Source organism: Cavia porcellus, unplaced genomic scaffold (genome assembly GCF_034190915.1).
Source record: "Cavia porcellus strain 051 isolate PalLab524CR breed Dunkin Hartley unplaced genomic scaffold, mCavPor4.1 scaffold_2, whole genome shotgun sequence".
Classification (NCBI taxonomy): Eukaryota; Metazoa; Chordata; class Mammalia; order Rodentia; family Caviidae; genus Cavia; species Cavia porcellus.
In genome coordinates, this window is record NW_026947485.1 from 110,363,073 (window position 1) to 110,381,488 (window position 18,416).

An 18,416-nucleotide genomic window follows, 5' to 3' on the forward strand; every position below is an offset into this window, starting at 1 on the left:
TCCTGTAATTTCCGCACCATTAATCTTTAAAAAGGTACCACTGTCAAACATTAAAAACAAAAAAAATAATTTTATTGTATTTATCATTATTGATTTAAGACATGGAAGTTCTTTATTTTTCCTAAGAGGTGTTTACATAGAGTAAGTAGTTGCATAGGTCTATCTACTCTATTTTTCCAACAATGTCTTAAGTTCCTCAAAAATAGAATTTCATAACAGAATTATCTGAGTAAAAATTTAAGCACCTATAGACAACACCCACTTCCTACAAATCAGAAAGTAGGATACACACAAGACACTGTCAAAGTTCAGCCAATCTTAAAAGATGTTATCCAATTTTCCCAGTTTGTAGAACATAAACAAGAGTCCATAAATATCGGTCAACCTACGTTTAAATTTTAGCTTAGTCTCAACATCAAAATACTAAGTGTCCCCACCTTGACATCCAATTGCTCCACACGTATTCTATTCTACTCAGGTGACAGGCATATATTTACTATGGGTATTTCTCCTGTTGGTTTATTCCACATGCAACTGTGTTACTTGGAAGTCAAATGCACTGAGAAATAAATTCATCAAACTATGAACATGGCTTTCACTACACTGTAATAACACTGAAGTATGGGATTCAGTAAATAAAAATCAGTCACAAAATAATAAACCACACTTTTATTTAACCAAATAATCTATACCCATAAATTCCAAAGGTATCACAAGTTCCCACAAAACCTATTTAACATGTAACTCATTTCAAAAGGATGGGCTAAATAAGAAATTAAATTTTAGTATTATTGAGCTGGGTGTGACAGCACACAGTACTCAGGAGACTAAGGCAAGAGAATCTCCCTAGAGATCCAACTACAAAGCAAGATCCTACCTCAAAAAGTTTTTTTAAAAATTCATTTTTAATATGTTAACTATGATCTGTATTAATTTCCCAGTTCTGCTTTAACACACTGCTACAAACTAGGTGATTAATAACAATATAAATACAATTCTCTTGCAAATCAGAAATCAGGTGCTGGTGGGACCATGCTCTCCCCAAAGACCATGCCTCTTTTTAATTTGTAGTGTTTACTAGCAATTCCTGGCATTCCTTAGCTTGTGGCAGTCTAACTGCCCTACAATCTCTGCCTCCATCTTCCCTTTGTATTTATATTTAAATTTTCATCTTCTTATAAAGACATCAGTTATGGACTAGGGCCAGCTCTAATCTAATACAACCCCACTGCAACTGAATCAACAACTACAAATATCCTATACTGTAATTCCAAGTAAGGTCACGTTTATAGATACGGGTGATTAGAACATCTTTTAGGGGGTGGGGGAATTCCACTGTTTTGTTTTTTGCAGGGCTAAGGACTGAACCTAGAACCTTAAAGCACACTAAGCAAGCACTCCACCACTGAGTTACATCCCGGCCCTAAAATTCAACTCTTTTAACATGGTTCAAATCAGCCTATTCCTCAAAAGTAGACCTAGATTTTTATGTGAAATACATTAAATTTTTGTCTAGCCTGTTATATCATTTCTTTTAGTAAATGACATTTAATTTTCTTTTAAAAACTATTTATTTAAGACAGGATCTATGTTGCCCAGGCTTGTCTCTTGATTTACGGACTCAAGTGATCTCTGTTTCAACCCCCCCCCCATGAATGTATGCCAACATACCCAGCTTGAAGAATTAATTCGGCCTTTCTTCAAACTCTAAGAGTGTACTGACATAAGTTCCTCTCTAAAAGCAGGTATCCTTCACCAGTAAAGTCAGAGAATCTCATTCCACTGGCCCAAACCTCAATAGTAAGTCTTCTATCCTTTCTATTTCATTTAGTGGCACAGAGAACAGGACATGTCTTTTGGACTATGAACTTCAAGGACGATGTAGATCTAAAGCTCTGCCACCAACGAACTCAAAAGGCAGAATGCTTTGAGGGAGGAAAAGGAAACAACTCTAATGGTATCAAATCTTGGACCAACTTATCTCAAAACCTAGCTTTACTTTCTAAACTTCCTAGCTCATAAATCAACAAAATGACCATTTTAACATAATCTTAGCTGGGTCATTTGATAGTTTTTTTTTTTCTTTTTACCGGTACCGGGGATCGAACTCAACGACTGCCTGCTTGCAAGGCAGGTGCTTATGCCGCTGAGCTAAACCCCCAGCCCCATTTGATACAGTCTTAACAGGTAACCACAACATTCTGCAAAGCATTACACAGCTGCAAACAGGGCCTTACTTCTTGCTGTTATTTTCTCAAATTAGGCAGAGAGGAAGGGCCTACAAACAATAATTTGGTTTTTTTTCTTTTGCTTTTTGATACTAGGGATCGAAATCAGGACCTCGACCTTGCCATGTAAAGAATTATTTGTATCTCTGTTCATTCCTTATACACCAAACTATCTGTCTTAAAAGGGTCTAGAACCTAAAAGGTACAAATGCATGCTTGTTAAATCGTAGATCTGTGATCCTATAAAAAAGCAGAATATAAACCAGGTGTGGTGGCACATGCCTGTAATCCCAGCACTCAAGAGACTCAGGCAGGAGGATCATTGTGAGTTTGAGATCAGCCAGGATTACAAAGTTAGCTCCAGGCCAGCCGAACTGCATAGTGAGTCAGACCATCACAAAAAGACCAAAAAAAAGAATATAAACAACGTAAGAAACTGTTGGTTATTGTTTTAGTTATTTTTTATTTGTCTCTGAGACAAAATACCTGATGCCCAAAGTTGGGAAAGGAAAGGTTTATTTCTTATAGTTTTTGGAGTTCTTAGTCTATATTTACTTGGCTCCAAGGCAGGGTGGCATGGCGGGGCCGCAGTTTACCGTTTGGCTGCAAACAGCAAGGCAGAAACCAGCGAGCAAGTGAGACAGAGACAGAGAAACAGAGAGACAGAGAGAGACAGAGAGACAGACATAAACCTTTTTTCTGCCATTATATTGTATGCTGGCTCCACCTCTAGGTGGGTGTTGCACTGACATCATCAATCCAAGCACTACACAATGAACCAATCACAAGTGCACAATGCAAACGCATGAGGCCTGGGGGCCACTGACATAATCCATGACAGTCACGAAGACCTAAATATCCATATCTAAAAGAGCAAACATTCATAAAGTTTTTCCTTCCTCCATTTCACTATTATCCTCAAAATCTGTAGCAGTATTAATCACTAAAATATTGGCCAGAGCAGTTACAAAGTTACCCTGAAATACTTCTTGCTTACCATTATCACCACTGTGAATAAATTCATTACAATATCATCCTTAAGAAAACTCATAACTAGAAATTCCATTCTACCCAGCTATTTCCCTACTATCTTTCTAAAAGAGATAAAACATCACCGTATTACAGTGATACATGCATATCCATGTTTACAGGAGTACAATTCCTACTAGCCAAATCTTGGAAGCAGGCTATCTGTCCATTAACAGACAAATGGATAAAGGAATTGTGCTATTTATGTACAATGGAGTACTCTTCTACTATATAAAGAAATTGAGTTGCCTGTAGGAAAACAAATGCACCTAGAGTGAAAGAAATCAGACACACAAACTTAAATAGTAAATGGCTTCTCTTACAGAAACCCAAATCATAAAGAGCAAAATAAAAGATAATAGAAAGTAAGGATACAGATCTTTCCCAAAATGATCAAGAAATGGAGGGAAAGAGGAGGGAAAGAAGAGAAAGAGATTAAAAAAGAGACCTAAGATATGTTATGTATATGTAACAACTCCATACAAGGAACATAAACCATGCTTACTATCTTTAATATAATGGTTCTCAAGGGCCAGGGATTTAGCTCAGTGGCAAAGCACCTGCCTACCAAGCCCCAAATCCTAAATCCCTAGTGCTGGGAAAAAAAGAAAAAAAAAAGTGGTTCTCAAAAGGGGTCACTGCTCCTACACAATCTCCTTTAAAATTCACTGTTAAGTCATTAATAGCCCCCAAACTATGTCCAAAAATTTGTATCTCCTTTCTCATAGTTTTTCCTTAAACATGAATCACTAAAGAGAACACTGTATCTCATTCAATTTTAATTTCTGAATAGTTTATAGACTGGCCTTAAATTCAGTATATACCTCATGCTGGCCTGGAGCTCATGCTGGTCCTCCTGCCTCCCAAGTGCTGAGCTTACACACTTACCACACCTGGAAGTAATTGAAAAGTGTACACTGGGCATGAGGGTAAAGGATAGCAAATTTAAATCCACTTCCAGCAGATTAGTGAATTAGCTAGACCCTGTCTCAAAATAATTAATTAATTAATTAATTTGGAGGCACAGTCTCACTATGCAGTTCAGATTGGCCTTGATCTCACTGTGTAACTCAGGCTGGTCTCAAACTCATGGCAATCCTCCTGATGCAGCCTTCCCAAGGATTGAGATTATAAGCATAAACCACCACATCCAGCAATAACAGTTTATTGCATGTGCACATTATAAAAAAATCAAATTCTTTAGTGTTAGAGAAATGAAGAATGATAATTTGCCTGGAATGTTACTGTTGAAACCTAGTTTAGGAAACAACATTGGGGTGGGGGGCTACTAAATTTAATGATTTAGCTCAGTGGCATAAGCACCTGCCTTGCAAGCAGGCAGTCTTGAGTTCGATCCCCGGTACCGATAAAAAGGAAAAAGAAAAAAAAAAAAAAAATAATGTTGTCTTTTAGATAAGACTGTACATTTGTAGCAATAAATCACAGCTCTTTTTGGAACTGTTTCCAGTAGATATATGGAGATTTCTGATTCTCATTATATAGCTATTTAATGTCAGAATCTATTTTAATAAACACTACTCAGTGAAAAAAGTTATACACAGCAAATATACACCCAAATAAAACCCAGTAGGCACAAGTCTTAAAACAACTTTATCACTTAAATGTTTTTCTTACTGCAGGCCTGTAATCCCAGCACTTATTAGCCTGAGACAAGAGGATCGCCACAGGTTTGGCCTAGTCTACCCACTGAATTCAAGGAGAGGCTGAACCATAAAAACAAAGATTTTAAAAGTCATGATAGTAAAATTCTTATATCCCTCAAAAATTTCTCAGAAACTCATTTTATCCTTAGAAGATTTTCTTTCTAGAACAAAAACCCTAATTTAACATTAAGTATCCTAAAAATATTACTGCTAAAGATAACTGTGAAATTCTTATTAATTGGAATGGCTTTATTCTGTGCTGCTTGATATGGAAATATTTGAAGCTATAGTATATGAAGTTATATTCAAATATTTCAAGGAAAAAGACATTATGGTAACTACTATTAAGTCGGGTTATTTGGTGGTGAAGCACTAGGTTGCTGAAACTGTCATGCTTTGACCTATATTGTTATGTTGTTATGTCCTCTTTTATCTCAATCTCTCCCTTATTCATTAAAAAAATTAGTTATTTTTTATGTTTTTAATTAAGGGGAAAAATAAAAAAAATTAGGATATATTATAGTAATTTTTTGATTTCCTATTAACTTGATTTGAAATCCTATAATACTCCCACTATCTTGTTTTGACTGATTAGACTTTGTTCCGTTCTGTATGATAGTACCAAGTTTGAGGGTACAGGCAACTAGTTTGAAGGCAGTAAGATTCACTATGATGCCCATTCTGGTTTGACTATTATCTCCTTTGGAAGTCCTGTAATGTTTACAAGGTTTAGGTTTTATTGGTCTTGTTCTCTACTGTTTTGTTCAATTTTATAATACCTAATGAGATAGACAATTCTTTTTAAGGAAGCAAGAGGCATTACGGTAACCATTGTTGATAACCTTGTACTCTGCTTTTACATCATGTGCTATGTCTATCCTTGGTTTTGACTGACAACTTTGTTTTGCCATATTTGACTTTATTCTCTTCCAAAAAAAATAATAAGAACTAAGGAGTAATAAAACCCAAAATGTGTAAATTTTGTTGTAAAAAAGAGAGGGGAAAAAAAGTGCTCTAAAGGATACAACTGCAAGTGTGTTTAGGGGTGTTAAATAGATGCCCATATTAATGTTTTTGGTTGGATCATTGAACACAACGGTTTGCAGTATCACTGTTTGAATGTCCACTTTGTATGCTTTGATACTGTGACTTGAGCAACTATTTCTAAGATGATAATGTGTAATCTATTAACTGGTGATTTCTTACTGTTTTTTTTTGTTTGTTTGTTTGTAGTTCTGTATTACTTGTACCCTTACAACCGCTTTGTTTTTTCTTTTTCCTTTTAAAATTAAAAAAAAAAAGATAACTGTGAAATTTTCAAAACATACATTAACAAAACCATTTTTTTTTTTTGTCTTTTTCTTTTTCATTGGTACCAGGGATTGAACTCACGACTGCCTGCTTGCAAGGCAGGCGCTTATGCCGCTGAGCTAAATCCCCAGCCCCAACAAAACCATTTTTAAAAGCTGTATTCTTATTAGACACTCATAGAAAATGATCACTTTAATGGTTTTTGTTTTCCAGTAGCTATTTACCAAAGATTTATGGACTTCTTAATGTCCACTCATGATCAAAGTATCAATATATTGTGATAAGACCATTAATACAAGTTAAACCTAGTTTCCTTACTAGCTAAATAACAATTTGAATAATTAACACAAACAATGAGATTGGTACTGGCATCATTAATCATGGAACAAAAGACACATTTCAACATGGAGAAATACAAATATTTATGCTCCTCTCTTTTTTTATTCTTAGTGAAAGCAAGAAGCTTCCCATTTTATTTTGCAGGGAATTTCTCCCTGTTATCTTTGCCACATCTTCCTGTGCTTGCTAATGAAGCATTATACTAAGATCAATGATCTATCAATTATCAAAAAACTATATAGCATATTTGAAAAATCTGCCAAATCTTCTCAATTATACACTGCTCTGCAACCTCCCTTATCACACATTTTGAAATATTTATTGCCAACTGCACCAATGAAGTTATACTTAGGAGCTTAGAACTTAGAAGGCATTTGGCTAAAATCCAAAAATCTTGAATCCTGATCAGCTTTACCTTCCCCTCCACCCTCATCCTCCTACCTTGAGGTCTTTGGTAACAGAAGAAAAGGACAAATACCATAATTATACACTGTTAAACTTAAAAGTCTAGAATCAGCATCCCTTGGGGGTGCTTGGGTATCTTTTGTTTGCTTTCACCTCCTAAGCCTATGCTTAAATCTCAGCTAACTAAAAACAGCCAATCTAACAAGGCAAGAAGAAAAATTAACTCAGTGAAAACATTCAGCTAAGAAACTTATTTACCTCTAAATATAGCTAACAAAACTAAACAATCAGTAAGAAAAAAGACAAAAAGAACTCTACCCTCTAAGGTGGCAAGGAATTTTAAAAGGCAGAGTATATAAATAGTAATAATGTTGCTATTTATGGTAAGATTTTATGTAGAGAATCCTGAGTTCTTTATGGAACATAAAGCAAAATTTGAAGGAACAAAAATATAAAACTAAAAGAAAAGGCTTTGCATAACACTACTGGTTAAAGAGCTCAGAATCTTGCATTCCAGTCTCTAGGATACCAACTCATTAGCTGAGTGATCACAAATAAAACCCTTACTGGTAAAATAGGTGTTAAAGCCAGACATGGCAGGCCTGGTGACACATCTGTGATCTCAGCACTGAAAGTGAGGCAGGAGAATCCCTCAGTTTGAGGCCAGCCTGGGCTACATAATGAGGTCAAGGACAGCCTGAACTACATAGCAAGATTCTGTCTCTAAACAAACAAACTTGGGATGAAGTAAGAATGTCTGTTTATTAAAATTGGGCATTTGTAGTACTATCCTTCCTACTTTTACATTTGACCTTTTACAAAATTTAAAACTTTTAAGTTCTTTTCTCTTGATATAATTGGACAAGGAAATACATTTTAGCGTCTCTTACAGCTTTGATTTAAAAAAGGTTCTAAAAGATGAAAAAAGGTAAATAGGATAGGAGACTCCTCAGAAATAGCTGTAAATGACTTAGAAAATATTTATGTAATGACTAGAAGCAGAATATTCAGGTCAAAGTCCAGAAATTCCCATGCACTGGGAATAAAAAAACATGAACAAGACAGCTTCCAACTAGGTATATGCTGTATTTTATTTTAGCAAATTAACAATTTTTTCCTCTAGGCTTGTGGTGGAACACATTACATTGCATGCATAAGGCACTGGTTTCAATACTCATATCACACTTTTTAAAAAAGTATAAACTGTTCATTTTAAATGTATTAGGACAGTGTTACTTAACTGAGGTATGAATTGTTTTAACATGGAATATTTATGTAAAGTCAACTTTTACACATGTGAAATTTTTCTTTGACCAAGAAAAATATACCCAACCTTAAGTTTTTCCCTTAATGGTATGAATTTAGAAGTGTGCTCTTCCTCTTACCCTCTAAAAAGTCAGTTAGCAAAAGAGAAATGTGTCTGATAATCACTCATTGAAATTTCACAATGACTCAGATTTCATGAAAAATAAGCTAATCATGAATCTGAAAGGTCTACGTAATATCACCAATAAAAATAGGAATATTCATCATACAATGGTTTTTCCTGTAACAGTAATTTTCATGGGGAATAATCATTTGTGTCCATGATATTATCTAATCCAGCAAGTCTTTATGTGTATCATCAGATGTTAACAGAGACTTCTTTTTTTAAAAAGCCATCCACTTTCAAACATGAATTGCAGCAAGTTAAAAACATGCTTCTGGAAGAGCTTGGTTCTGTGTTTCATTTGTATTTGCGATGTTAGGTAAAAATTTCAAATTTATAACATTAAAACATATAACCATTTTTATAAAGTATGTTAAGCTATGCTAAAGTCAAATGCTTTATTACTAAAGATATTCCTAATGTTTTTAAACTGATCAACTATTTAATAAATTTATCTTATATTTTTTTTTTGTCTTTTTTATTTTTATCGGTACCGGGGATTGAACTCACGACCATCTGCTTGCAAGCTATGCCACTGAGCTAAATCCCCAGCCCCCTTATCTTATATTTTTAAAGACAATGAAATACAGGCAAAGTTTTATAAAAACTGTGAAATATGCTATGCAGTCTAAAAAAAAATCTTTCTGGTTTTTTTTTTTGGCCTTTTGATACACGGTCTCACGAGGTAGTTCAGGCTGGCCTTAACTCACAGTGACCTTACTGCTTCAGCCGCCTAAGTCCTAGGATTACAGTATGTACTACCATGCCTGGCTCTTTTTGGTTCAGATAGGTTCTACACATGTAGTTCAGGTTGGCTTTGAACTCACTATGCAGCCTAGGCTGCCCTTGAACTCACAGATCCTCCTGCCTCAGCTTCTCAAATGCTGAGATTATAGACATGTATGACCAGGCCCAACACTTTCTACTGATCAAAAATCTTGTGAGACAACTTTACTTCTAAACAATTTCCTTTAATTTATGAAACTATTATAATGGACTGATTCTTTATGATTCAGAAGTTATAAGAAATGCTAATTTTGCCAGAGATTTAGCTCAACAGTAGAAGCAACTGCATGGCAAGTGCAAGGTCATGAGTTTGATGGGGAGTACCAAAAAACAACAAAAAAAGAAATGCTAATTTTGAACAGTGTAACTATACAGTAACAATTTATACAGTAATAATTTTAAAAATTGTAAGATATAAGTGAGTAAAATTTCTTTAGCAAGAAATGTCAAGTATATTATTAACCTCTCATTTCACAATATCAAAATTTGAAATGTCAGTCTAAACCACTAGGTACATTTATTTTTTTCTTTCAGCAATCTCTTTGACTAATTCTACTCCTTCAATTCAAAACTGCATATTACAGAAAATTGGATCCTTCTGTTATCCTGAATTACAATAATTTCACTACATTAAGGCCACTTGCAACAAATACTAATTTTACACCTTTAATTTCACAGGTTGCCTAATGAATTCAGTAAAATGATCAGTGATGGACTAAAATAATCACCATTAACAAAAAATACATAAAAATGTGGAGCAAAAGAACTTAGAAAGCATGGAAAAATTATCAGATGCTATTAATCATTACTATATCCTAACTTACCTCTTACAATCTATTAAGCAAAATATATGGATTCTCTAATTCTAATACATATCTCATAGGATGATCAATTTCATCCCTAAAACATTACACCTGATACCTCATCACAGATCAAACCTAACCAGTCCAAATACCAAAGAAACTGAAATAACAGTTAAAACATTTTGAAAACAGCATAGAAAATAAAATCTTGTAACTTGCCATTAATTGTGTAACTTATCAAATGTCTCACTTAATAAAATGCAAACAAAAAATATAATCTTAAATTTCAAAAACACTGGTATTTACCAAATGTGATGATGTAATTCCAGCAATCAGAAGGCCGAGACAGGAAAACTGTCCCAGTTCAAAGCTAGCCTGTGCTACACAGTGAGTTCAAGAGCACCTCAAACTACAGTGAGACCCTGTCTCAAAAAACAAACAAAAAATACTGGTGGTGTTTAAAATTTCCTCACTAACTAAATCTTCACTATTCAAACTCAAAAATAAAATGAATTTAGACAAAATGTGACAGTGAAAAAGAAAGTAAAGGTATCCTTTTTTACCTAAGTCTTTGTTATCTACTACCAAAAACTCAGGCACAAAACATTTAAATAATGTGCTATACTACTTTACTTATAATATCTAACTCTCAATTAAAAAGGTTAGAATTTAGATTTGGATACTAAGATACTTTATACAACTTCAATAACTGATCATTTTAGTACACTGCAGAAAAGATGTTTCAACAATCCTGTTTTGGTTAATTCTATTTCATTGATTACTCCCTTACTATACTCATAATTCTGTTCACAAAATACACAGAATTTTTTCATTTCAGTACATCTGCTTGTATTCTGATCCTACAATTATTTGTACATGGGGTTATGACAAGCAAAAAATATATGCAAACATATACTGAGATAAGAGTCTAGTACCCAGAACATGTAAATAATTCCACAATTCAATTAAAAAAAAAATTGAGGCTGGGTATGATGGCATACATTCCAGTATTCAGGAGGCTGAGGCAGAGGGCTACATATTAAGTTCAAAGCTGGCCTAAAGTATATGACAAGTCCCTGTCTCAAAAACAAAACAAAACAAAAACACCAACAACCAAAAAATGGGCAAGGTATTTTTGAACAGATTTTTCTCCAAAGAAGACATACAAATGCCAACAAGCATGTGAAAAGATGTTCAACATTATGAGTCATTAGAAAATCAGAAATCAAAACCAAAGTGAGATACCAATTTGTATCACTAGGATAGGAATCACACACAGACAAGACAGATACCAAATGTGTTGAGAAAGGATGTGAAAAATTAGAACCCTCAAACAATGATAGGAATGCAAAACACTAAAACCAGTTTAGAACAGTTTAGCAGTTCCTCAAAGTATGTACAAGTCACCATAACTAAAAACAAATGCCCACATAAAAATTTGTATAATAAAATGTTTACAGCAGCATTATTCATAATAGCCAAGCCAGATGTGTGATCACACCTCTAATTCAAGCACTCAGGTGGCGGAGGCAGGACTACTGTGAGTTGAGGTCAGCCTAGACTACATAAAAGCAAGTTCAAAGCCAGCTTAGACTACACGGCAAGATACAGTCTCAAAGGAAAAAAAAAAAAAAGAAAAAGAAAACAAGCCAAAAAGTGGTAGTAACCTACATATTCAAGAACTGATATTCAGAATCATACAATTCAGCATTAGCCACAGAATAAAGTGCTAATAAATATTCAAATTTGGATAAATCTTAAAAAGTCTATGCTAAGTGAAAGAACCCAGACCAAAAAGACCACATACTATTTCATTAATTTATAAGAAATATCCAGACTAGACAAATCCACAGGAAGCAGATCAGTGAATACCAAGAACTAAACAGTAGGAGTCTAAATACAGGGTTTCTCTTTTCTGGTTAATAAAAATGGTCTGGAATTAGTAGTGACATATGCACAATTTTGTGAGCAAATTAAAAATCACTGAATTGTACATTTTATAGAAAGGTGAATTAGGGATGGGGGTTTAGCTCAGCAATTGAAGTGCCTGCAGGGTTAAGTGCAAGGTCTTGAGTTTGAGCCCCAGTACCCAAAAAAAAAGTGAATTATCCTAAACAGCATCCCCCCAAAAAGGAATTTTTATAGCATGTGAATTATAGATCAATTTAAAAAAAGGATATAGATTACTGTACTTAAGACACTCCCTGAATGCAAGAGATGGTCTATAAAATGAGCTAAGAGATTAGCATGAAATCATCCCCAAAGCAATGTACCAAGTGGAATAATAAAAAGTTTAAAATACTTGCAGGCAGATTAAGAGCTAATTTGTATAATAACAATGTTAAATTTTCAACTTGAAACTATAAACAATAACAGATTTGTTTATTCACATCTACCCAGTATCACAAATTCAGATGCCACACAGCAGATGGGAAGACAAGAAAGAGAGGTTCAGAGGTACACCAAAACAAATCAAGGCCCTTTCTCAATGTTCACAGCCAGTTTGCAAGCCAGGGAAGAAAACTAATCTTATTTATACCCAATCCAACTCGTAACGATGAAAATTTGTCCACATTAACAGTACTGAAAGAAAGTTTGTCAATGATTTTATTCAATCTTGAAAATAAATTTTGTGTAGTAGCATAAAGCATGCTTGATTTAGAGTGTGTTGCTGTAGATGGTAATATTGCCCCTATCAAGTGTGGTTTGTCACTGTTGTAAAGTTTCACAAGTGACTCCTCAAAGAAACACTCTTCTGAGCTAAAGACAGCAAAGTGTTGCCAACTGCAAGTTGCCTAACAGAAAGTCTCCAATTTCTGGGTGTAGTGCTGCATCCTGTAATCCTGGCACAATACTGGAGAGGCTGAGGCAAGAGGATGGCTGCCAAATTAGAGGCCAATCTAAGCTCCAGACTCAATTCAAGGTCAACCTAAATGACATTAATTCTCAAAAAATAATAAATGAATTTTTTTAAAAGTCTCAATTTTTTTTAACTTGCATTAGAAAATTCTACAAACCTACCTTTACAGATCTCTATCACCTACATTATAGATTGTAATCTAAATAGAGGTATATTTCCACTTTTGCTTTTGCTATTTCTCATGAGTGGAAAGCTTTTTCCGTAATTATCAAAATGAAGAACACAATCTGTCACCTTCTTCATGAACCCTGCCTTTTTTATTTCAAAAGGGTTTTTTTTTTTCACTTCTAAACATGCTCATATTTGGTTGTACTACCAAATGCCAATTTGGATCTTGTACAATAACTGGATGTCTATTTTTCTCTAGGACTAAAGGTTCCTGAAAGTTAAGGCAATTTCTCCGAACTTCACTTACTATTCGCCAGGTACAAGGCAGATGCTTAATAAATATTTAAATGAACTAAACACTGACCTACCATCCTTTCATTCCTAAAAAGCAGCCGTAATTCAAGCAGCTACATAATTAGGTACTCAAAAGTGTAAAGTTCCTACAGCCATCAATTTACCCAGGTAAAATAAATCATCCTGTGCAGGCCCATTAAAGCTTAAAAACTAGCACTGAAGTCAAAACGCTTCCTAGAATTGCTCCAGCTACAGGAACATTTGACAGAATCAGAGTAAACTAAACTATCTTTCTATAAGTCAGAGATTCATCCTGTTGACTTGTTTTTGTTTTCTGGGGTTTTTTGGTTTTGGGTTGATTTTTTTGTACCAGGGATGGAACTCACAACCTTGCACTTGCCAGGCAGGTGAGCTGAGCTAAACACTTGGCCCATCCTGTTAACTTCTATTCTGTCAAGCTACAGCTATCCTAAAATCACAACCTTCTCCACACTCCAGAATACAATAAGGGTGACAATCAGTCAAGCAGTACATAACATCATATCCGGAACAAGAGAGAAACTAGATATTCCTGGAATCTGCACAAAACATATTAGTTCCAGGGGATCCTTCAATCATTACCTGGTAACCAAATATTCATCTTTATCATAATCACTATCTGAACCCTTTTATTTGGTGGGTATTTCTAATCCAAAATGCTCAAAAAGGTTTGGAATGGAGCATTTTGGGCCATTTGGATCATTTCAGATGTCAGATTTTTGAATGAGGGTTACTCACCAATAAAATCTATGTAAATATTCTAAAATCTGTAAAACTCCAAGATCCAAAGGTCTTCTGATCCCAAAAACTTCAGATAAGGCAAACAAGCTGAAATAAGTCCAAGTCAGCTAAACTTAGTCATGAAATCACTGCCCTCCTCTGTCTCCCAGAAAAGTAGAAGGGAAAATTAGATTTGAGAAATAACTGAAAATTAATTTTTAATCCAATACTGCTATTAAATCATTTAGAAACCAAATAACCCTAAAGTATTAAGATAATCAAACAGGAGAATCAAACAGTTTAACTGTTCAGAGCCAATTTCATTAAAAAAAGATGAATATTACATTTGGCAGTAGACAACACAGCTGGTTTGGGGACTGTATTAAGGATCACTGCCACCCAGCCCTTTTTAAACATAAACTTAACACCTCAACTAGTTGGCTTAGAACTTTCCTCTTCTGGAACAAAATTACATATAATAAAATACAAAATATGAGACCAAATTGATTTTAGTTGGGAGACTATCAATATATATTACTCCTCAGATTAAAATATCACTCTGAACTTTGGACTCTAAAACCTCCTGAGCTTTACCAGGAAGGGAGCAATTTGGAGTTTAAGTATACTCTAAGAAAAACGATCACCAGATTAAAATACTTCAAAAAATGAATCTAATTTTGACAACTGAGATATGTACACAGGATTTTATTAATCATAAAACACACTATCAAGCAGCAGTAAGTAACTATTAATACTTGCAACGACTGACTTAAAAAAGCAAGTCTGAGACAGAAGACAAAAATTTAAAGCAAACAATTAAAATAAGGTAACTCATTAAAGCCATCTAAAAGCAACATTAACTTAAAACTACTGGGTTATAGTCCTCAATTTCTTTTAAAAAATAAAAAGCCGTGTTTAACAAATCCAATCACTAAGAAAAGTGAAACAAACACAAGAACTAAATACTCTTCAAAATAATTTCAACATTTTACAATAGTATGCAATTCTGCATTAATTTTGTTTCTTAAAACTTCCGATCTGTATGTATTCTCCTACACGATGGTACAAATAACACATAAGGCAGAAGTGCTTACATCAATGTAACATTTTAGCAAATGTGTAATAGACTTGAAAGAACAAAACAAGCAGAGAGCGCAAATGATAGCTGATAGCTAAAATGCTGTTTCCTGGACTCGGACTGGTAGGAAAGGAATTTTACATTGGCAAGAAAACCATATTCAATCTCCCTCCCTCCCCCCCCAAATACATAAACTATTCGTGCCTTTATTATTTCTACAAGGACAGATTTTTAAATGTACTTTTAACCTTTGGACAATCAAAGTGGTACAGTTATCATACAGTATTGTTGTATTTACTGTAGCCCTCAAAAAAATTCACATTAAACAGTTTCGTACTGAAAGCACTGCAGAAATAGGAAAGCTTGTATTTTCTAACTAAAGGTTACCTTATTTTTCACTCATTTAAAGTTTCAGTTTTGTTTTTTCATCTGTTATAGAAAACATCCCTTGTGGGACATTGTAAAGGGGCAGAACCTCCTGTCAAGCCACAAGGCTCAAACACAAAGACTGAGCTAACCAAGCGCTGTAATTCTTCCAAACTGAGCCTCTCCACACCCCCTCGCCACCCCCCCAACAGATATGTCTATTAAATCAGTGTCTGTTCTCCCCCTCGCACAACAAAGAGAACTTCTCACCGCATGAAATTGCCGCTGAATGGACACCAGAAAGCAGGATTTGCATAATTCCTTCCAACGAAACCCCGTCGGGAAGGATGGGATGAGGGGGCCCAAGCGAACGGTTAGAACCTCCCGGATTCTGCTGGGGAAGACCTGATTCGCAAGAACACTCCCCACAGGGTGGAGGTGGGGGCAGCCATTCTGGGTCTCCCGGAGGACTGGGCGTGGGGGACAGAAGACGACGAGAGGGCATTTCCCCACAAATCAGCAGCAGCACCGACGCAAAGATGGGAAAAACACAATGCTGAGGACAGAAGTCAGACACAAGGGTGGGCTGAGGGCGGCGGGTGGAGCGGAGACACCATACCGACCACTTACTTTTCGGAGGGGGATTAAATATATGAGTTAAGCCCTTATGGTCCCGCCGGCCGCCGCACAGAGAGAAACGGGACCTTGGGAGAGAAAAACAAACAGAACACACAGTGTGAGAGGCGCGGCTTCGGCTGCCCGGCCCCTCCCGGGGTGCCCCCGTCCACGCTCCCTCCGACCAGCGGGGAAACGCCACCCGAGCAAGGGCGGACGAGGCACACTCCGCGAGGCAGTGGCGACTCCGGCCAACCCGGGCAGGAACAAGAGCGACCCCTCCTCCCTGCCGCGCACACACCGAACACAAATACGCACACACCGACCCGTGCGTCGAGGATGAACTCCCCGGCCGCCGCCGCCGCCGCCGCCGCCGCCCCCCGCGGCCATGACACCCCACTTGGTTCAGTCAGGCGGACCCGGGGCCTGTGACAGCTCCGGCTCCCTCCGCCCCCATCTCCACCTCACGCCTCGCACACGCCGAGGGCCGGGCGCCCGCCGCGCGTGCCCGAGGGGACAGGGCGCGCCTCCGCGCGTGGGGGAGGGGCGCGGGGAAGGTGGCCCCGCGCGCCCCGGCCTCGCGCCACCCGGCGCAGCAGCTGCCCGGGCTGTCCTCACAATAAACCAGCGGCCGCGAAAGCACAACGCGAGGAGGGGGCGGGGAGGCGCGCGTCCAGAGCCCGCCCCCGGAGGCGTGAGGGGAGGGGCCGCGGGGCGCGCGCTCGCGGCAAGGTGGGGGAGGGGCGCCCGAGCCCCAGAGGGCGGGCGAGAGGGCCGGAGCAGCGCTGCCTCGGACCCTGTTCAGTCCCTCGCTCGCCCGGGGCGATCAGCAGCAAGACGACCTGAGGGCCGGCAGCAACCAGAAAAGGGTCTCACCTACACAGTGAATGAGCTTGTGGCGCCACGAGTCCAGTTCTTGCCGAAAGCCGCGTCTCTCAACTGAGCATTGCTGCCGCCTACACACCCTCGCCATCTTCTGCCGCCCGGCCGGCCCTGCCTCCGCCGCGGCCCCGCGCACGCCCAACCGCGTCGCCCGGGGCCGCGCACGCACCCGCGGCCTGGGCGTCGCACCTCCCGCCGCGGGCTGGGCGGGCCTCACCTCGCCACGGCCCCTGGGCGGCTTGCTTCCGCTCGCCCCGCCCCACGCCGCCGGCCACCCGGCTGCTGAGTCCCCGGGGTTTGGCCGCGTCTCCGCCTCCTCGCGCCCTCCTCCCTGTCACAGACGGCGCCTTCCCACGGCCGAATTCGGCGGTGAGCGACTCTGGCGTTCTCCTGCAAAGGCTACTTTTCCCCCGGCCTTTCTCAGAGTTTTTTTGTGTTTAGACCTGCCCGATTTATTACTTTCAACCTGCCTGACACCAACTGTTGCAGGTTCCGTACAGCAGCTTCTCTGAATTTGGCGGTCGAAACTGCTCCTCCCAGGAGCCCGTTTAAGCAGCAGAAATAAGATTCCCGTGGAGGCTCTAATCCCTAAGATTTTCAAAGATGAAATGGATAATACTTGGCATTGGAAGACTTGGTCAATATTCGTAAACCAAGAAAAATTTGAAATCAAGCGTTTTAACTGAAAAGAACAACAAAACTGGGTTTCCACTAGCAAAGCTGACAGAAGCTAAAACAAGAAGTTCCAGAAATTTCTGTAAAGTTAAAGTGGATTTCAAAAGAAGACTCCAGAGTTCTTAGATACTAAATGCCCTAATTTCAGACTCAGAAATATTTTCAATAAGAAAATATTTTCAATAAGAAAATTTCCAAGTGTTTACTAGAATAATTAAATCATCCTGAGCATTGCACCACTTGTTCCATTAAAATATACTAGTCTAAAAAAAAATAAATAACACAAAATATGCTAATCTTAATTACTTATTTGGACGAGAAAGACGAAAAATAGTTGAACTAAAGGGAAAAAGTGAAAAGGTAGGAGGAAAAACTAGAAAAGGAAAAGGGATCCCTGTACACTGTAAATTAGTACTACAATACCATAGGACTGATGATTCCGGCGTCTCCCTGCCTCTTTGGGATCAAATCCCTCTTTGGGTTTAAGGGCCGTGTATTCCTGCTTATAGATTAAATTTGTAGACTTAGTCTTACTTACTGTTGCATTAAGAAAAGTCATTAAATGACACCAAGGATGCTATTGATGTATTTATTGGTTAACGTCTTTTAAAAGGTAGTGGTCCTGGAGATTCTTTGAACCAGCACTTGCAGAATGGCGTCTATATACTTAAGAGATAGATAGGGTGGACTTCTTGGATTAGAGAGCTTTGAAATGTATGGATAGA

General features: G+C 37.7%; 1 protein-coding gene across 12 annotated transcripts in view; it reads right to left on the reverse strand.

Annotated features, from left to right (window-relative positions):
* The window catches only part of Lcor (ligand dependent nuclear receptor corepressor), a 136,357-nt gene extending 119,189 nt beyond the window's left edge, over positions 1–17,168 (reverse strand). For 2 of the 12 annotated variants that reach the window (XR_010046311.1, XM_063245130.1), the window contains exons 1-2: positions 16,457–17,004; positions 16,150–16,223 (exon numbers count right to left, since the gene is read on the reverse strand). Coding sequence is in view for 5 of the 12 variants with exons in the window: in XM_063245130.1 (XP_063101200.1) it covers positions 16,150–16,223; positions 16,457–16,524 (142 nt within the window). In the remaining 7 variants the exon portion in view is untranslated. The other 10 variants (XR_010046310.1, XM_063245128.1, XM_063245123.1 and 7 more) reach the window with 10 other exon arrangements.
* Positions 17,169–18,416: the final 1,248 nt, after the last annotated feature.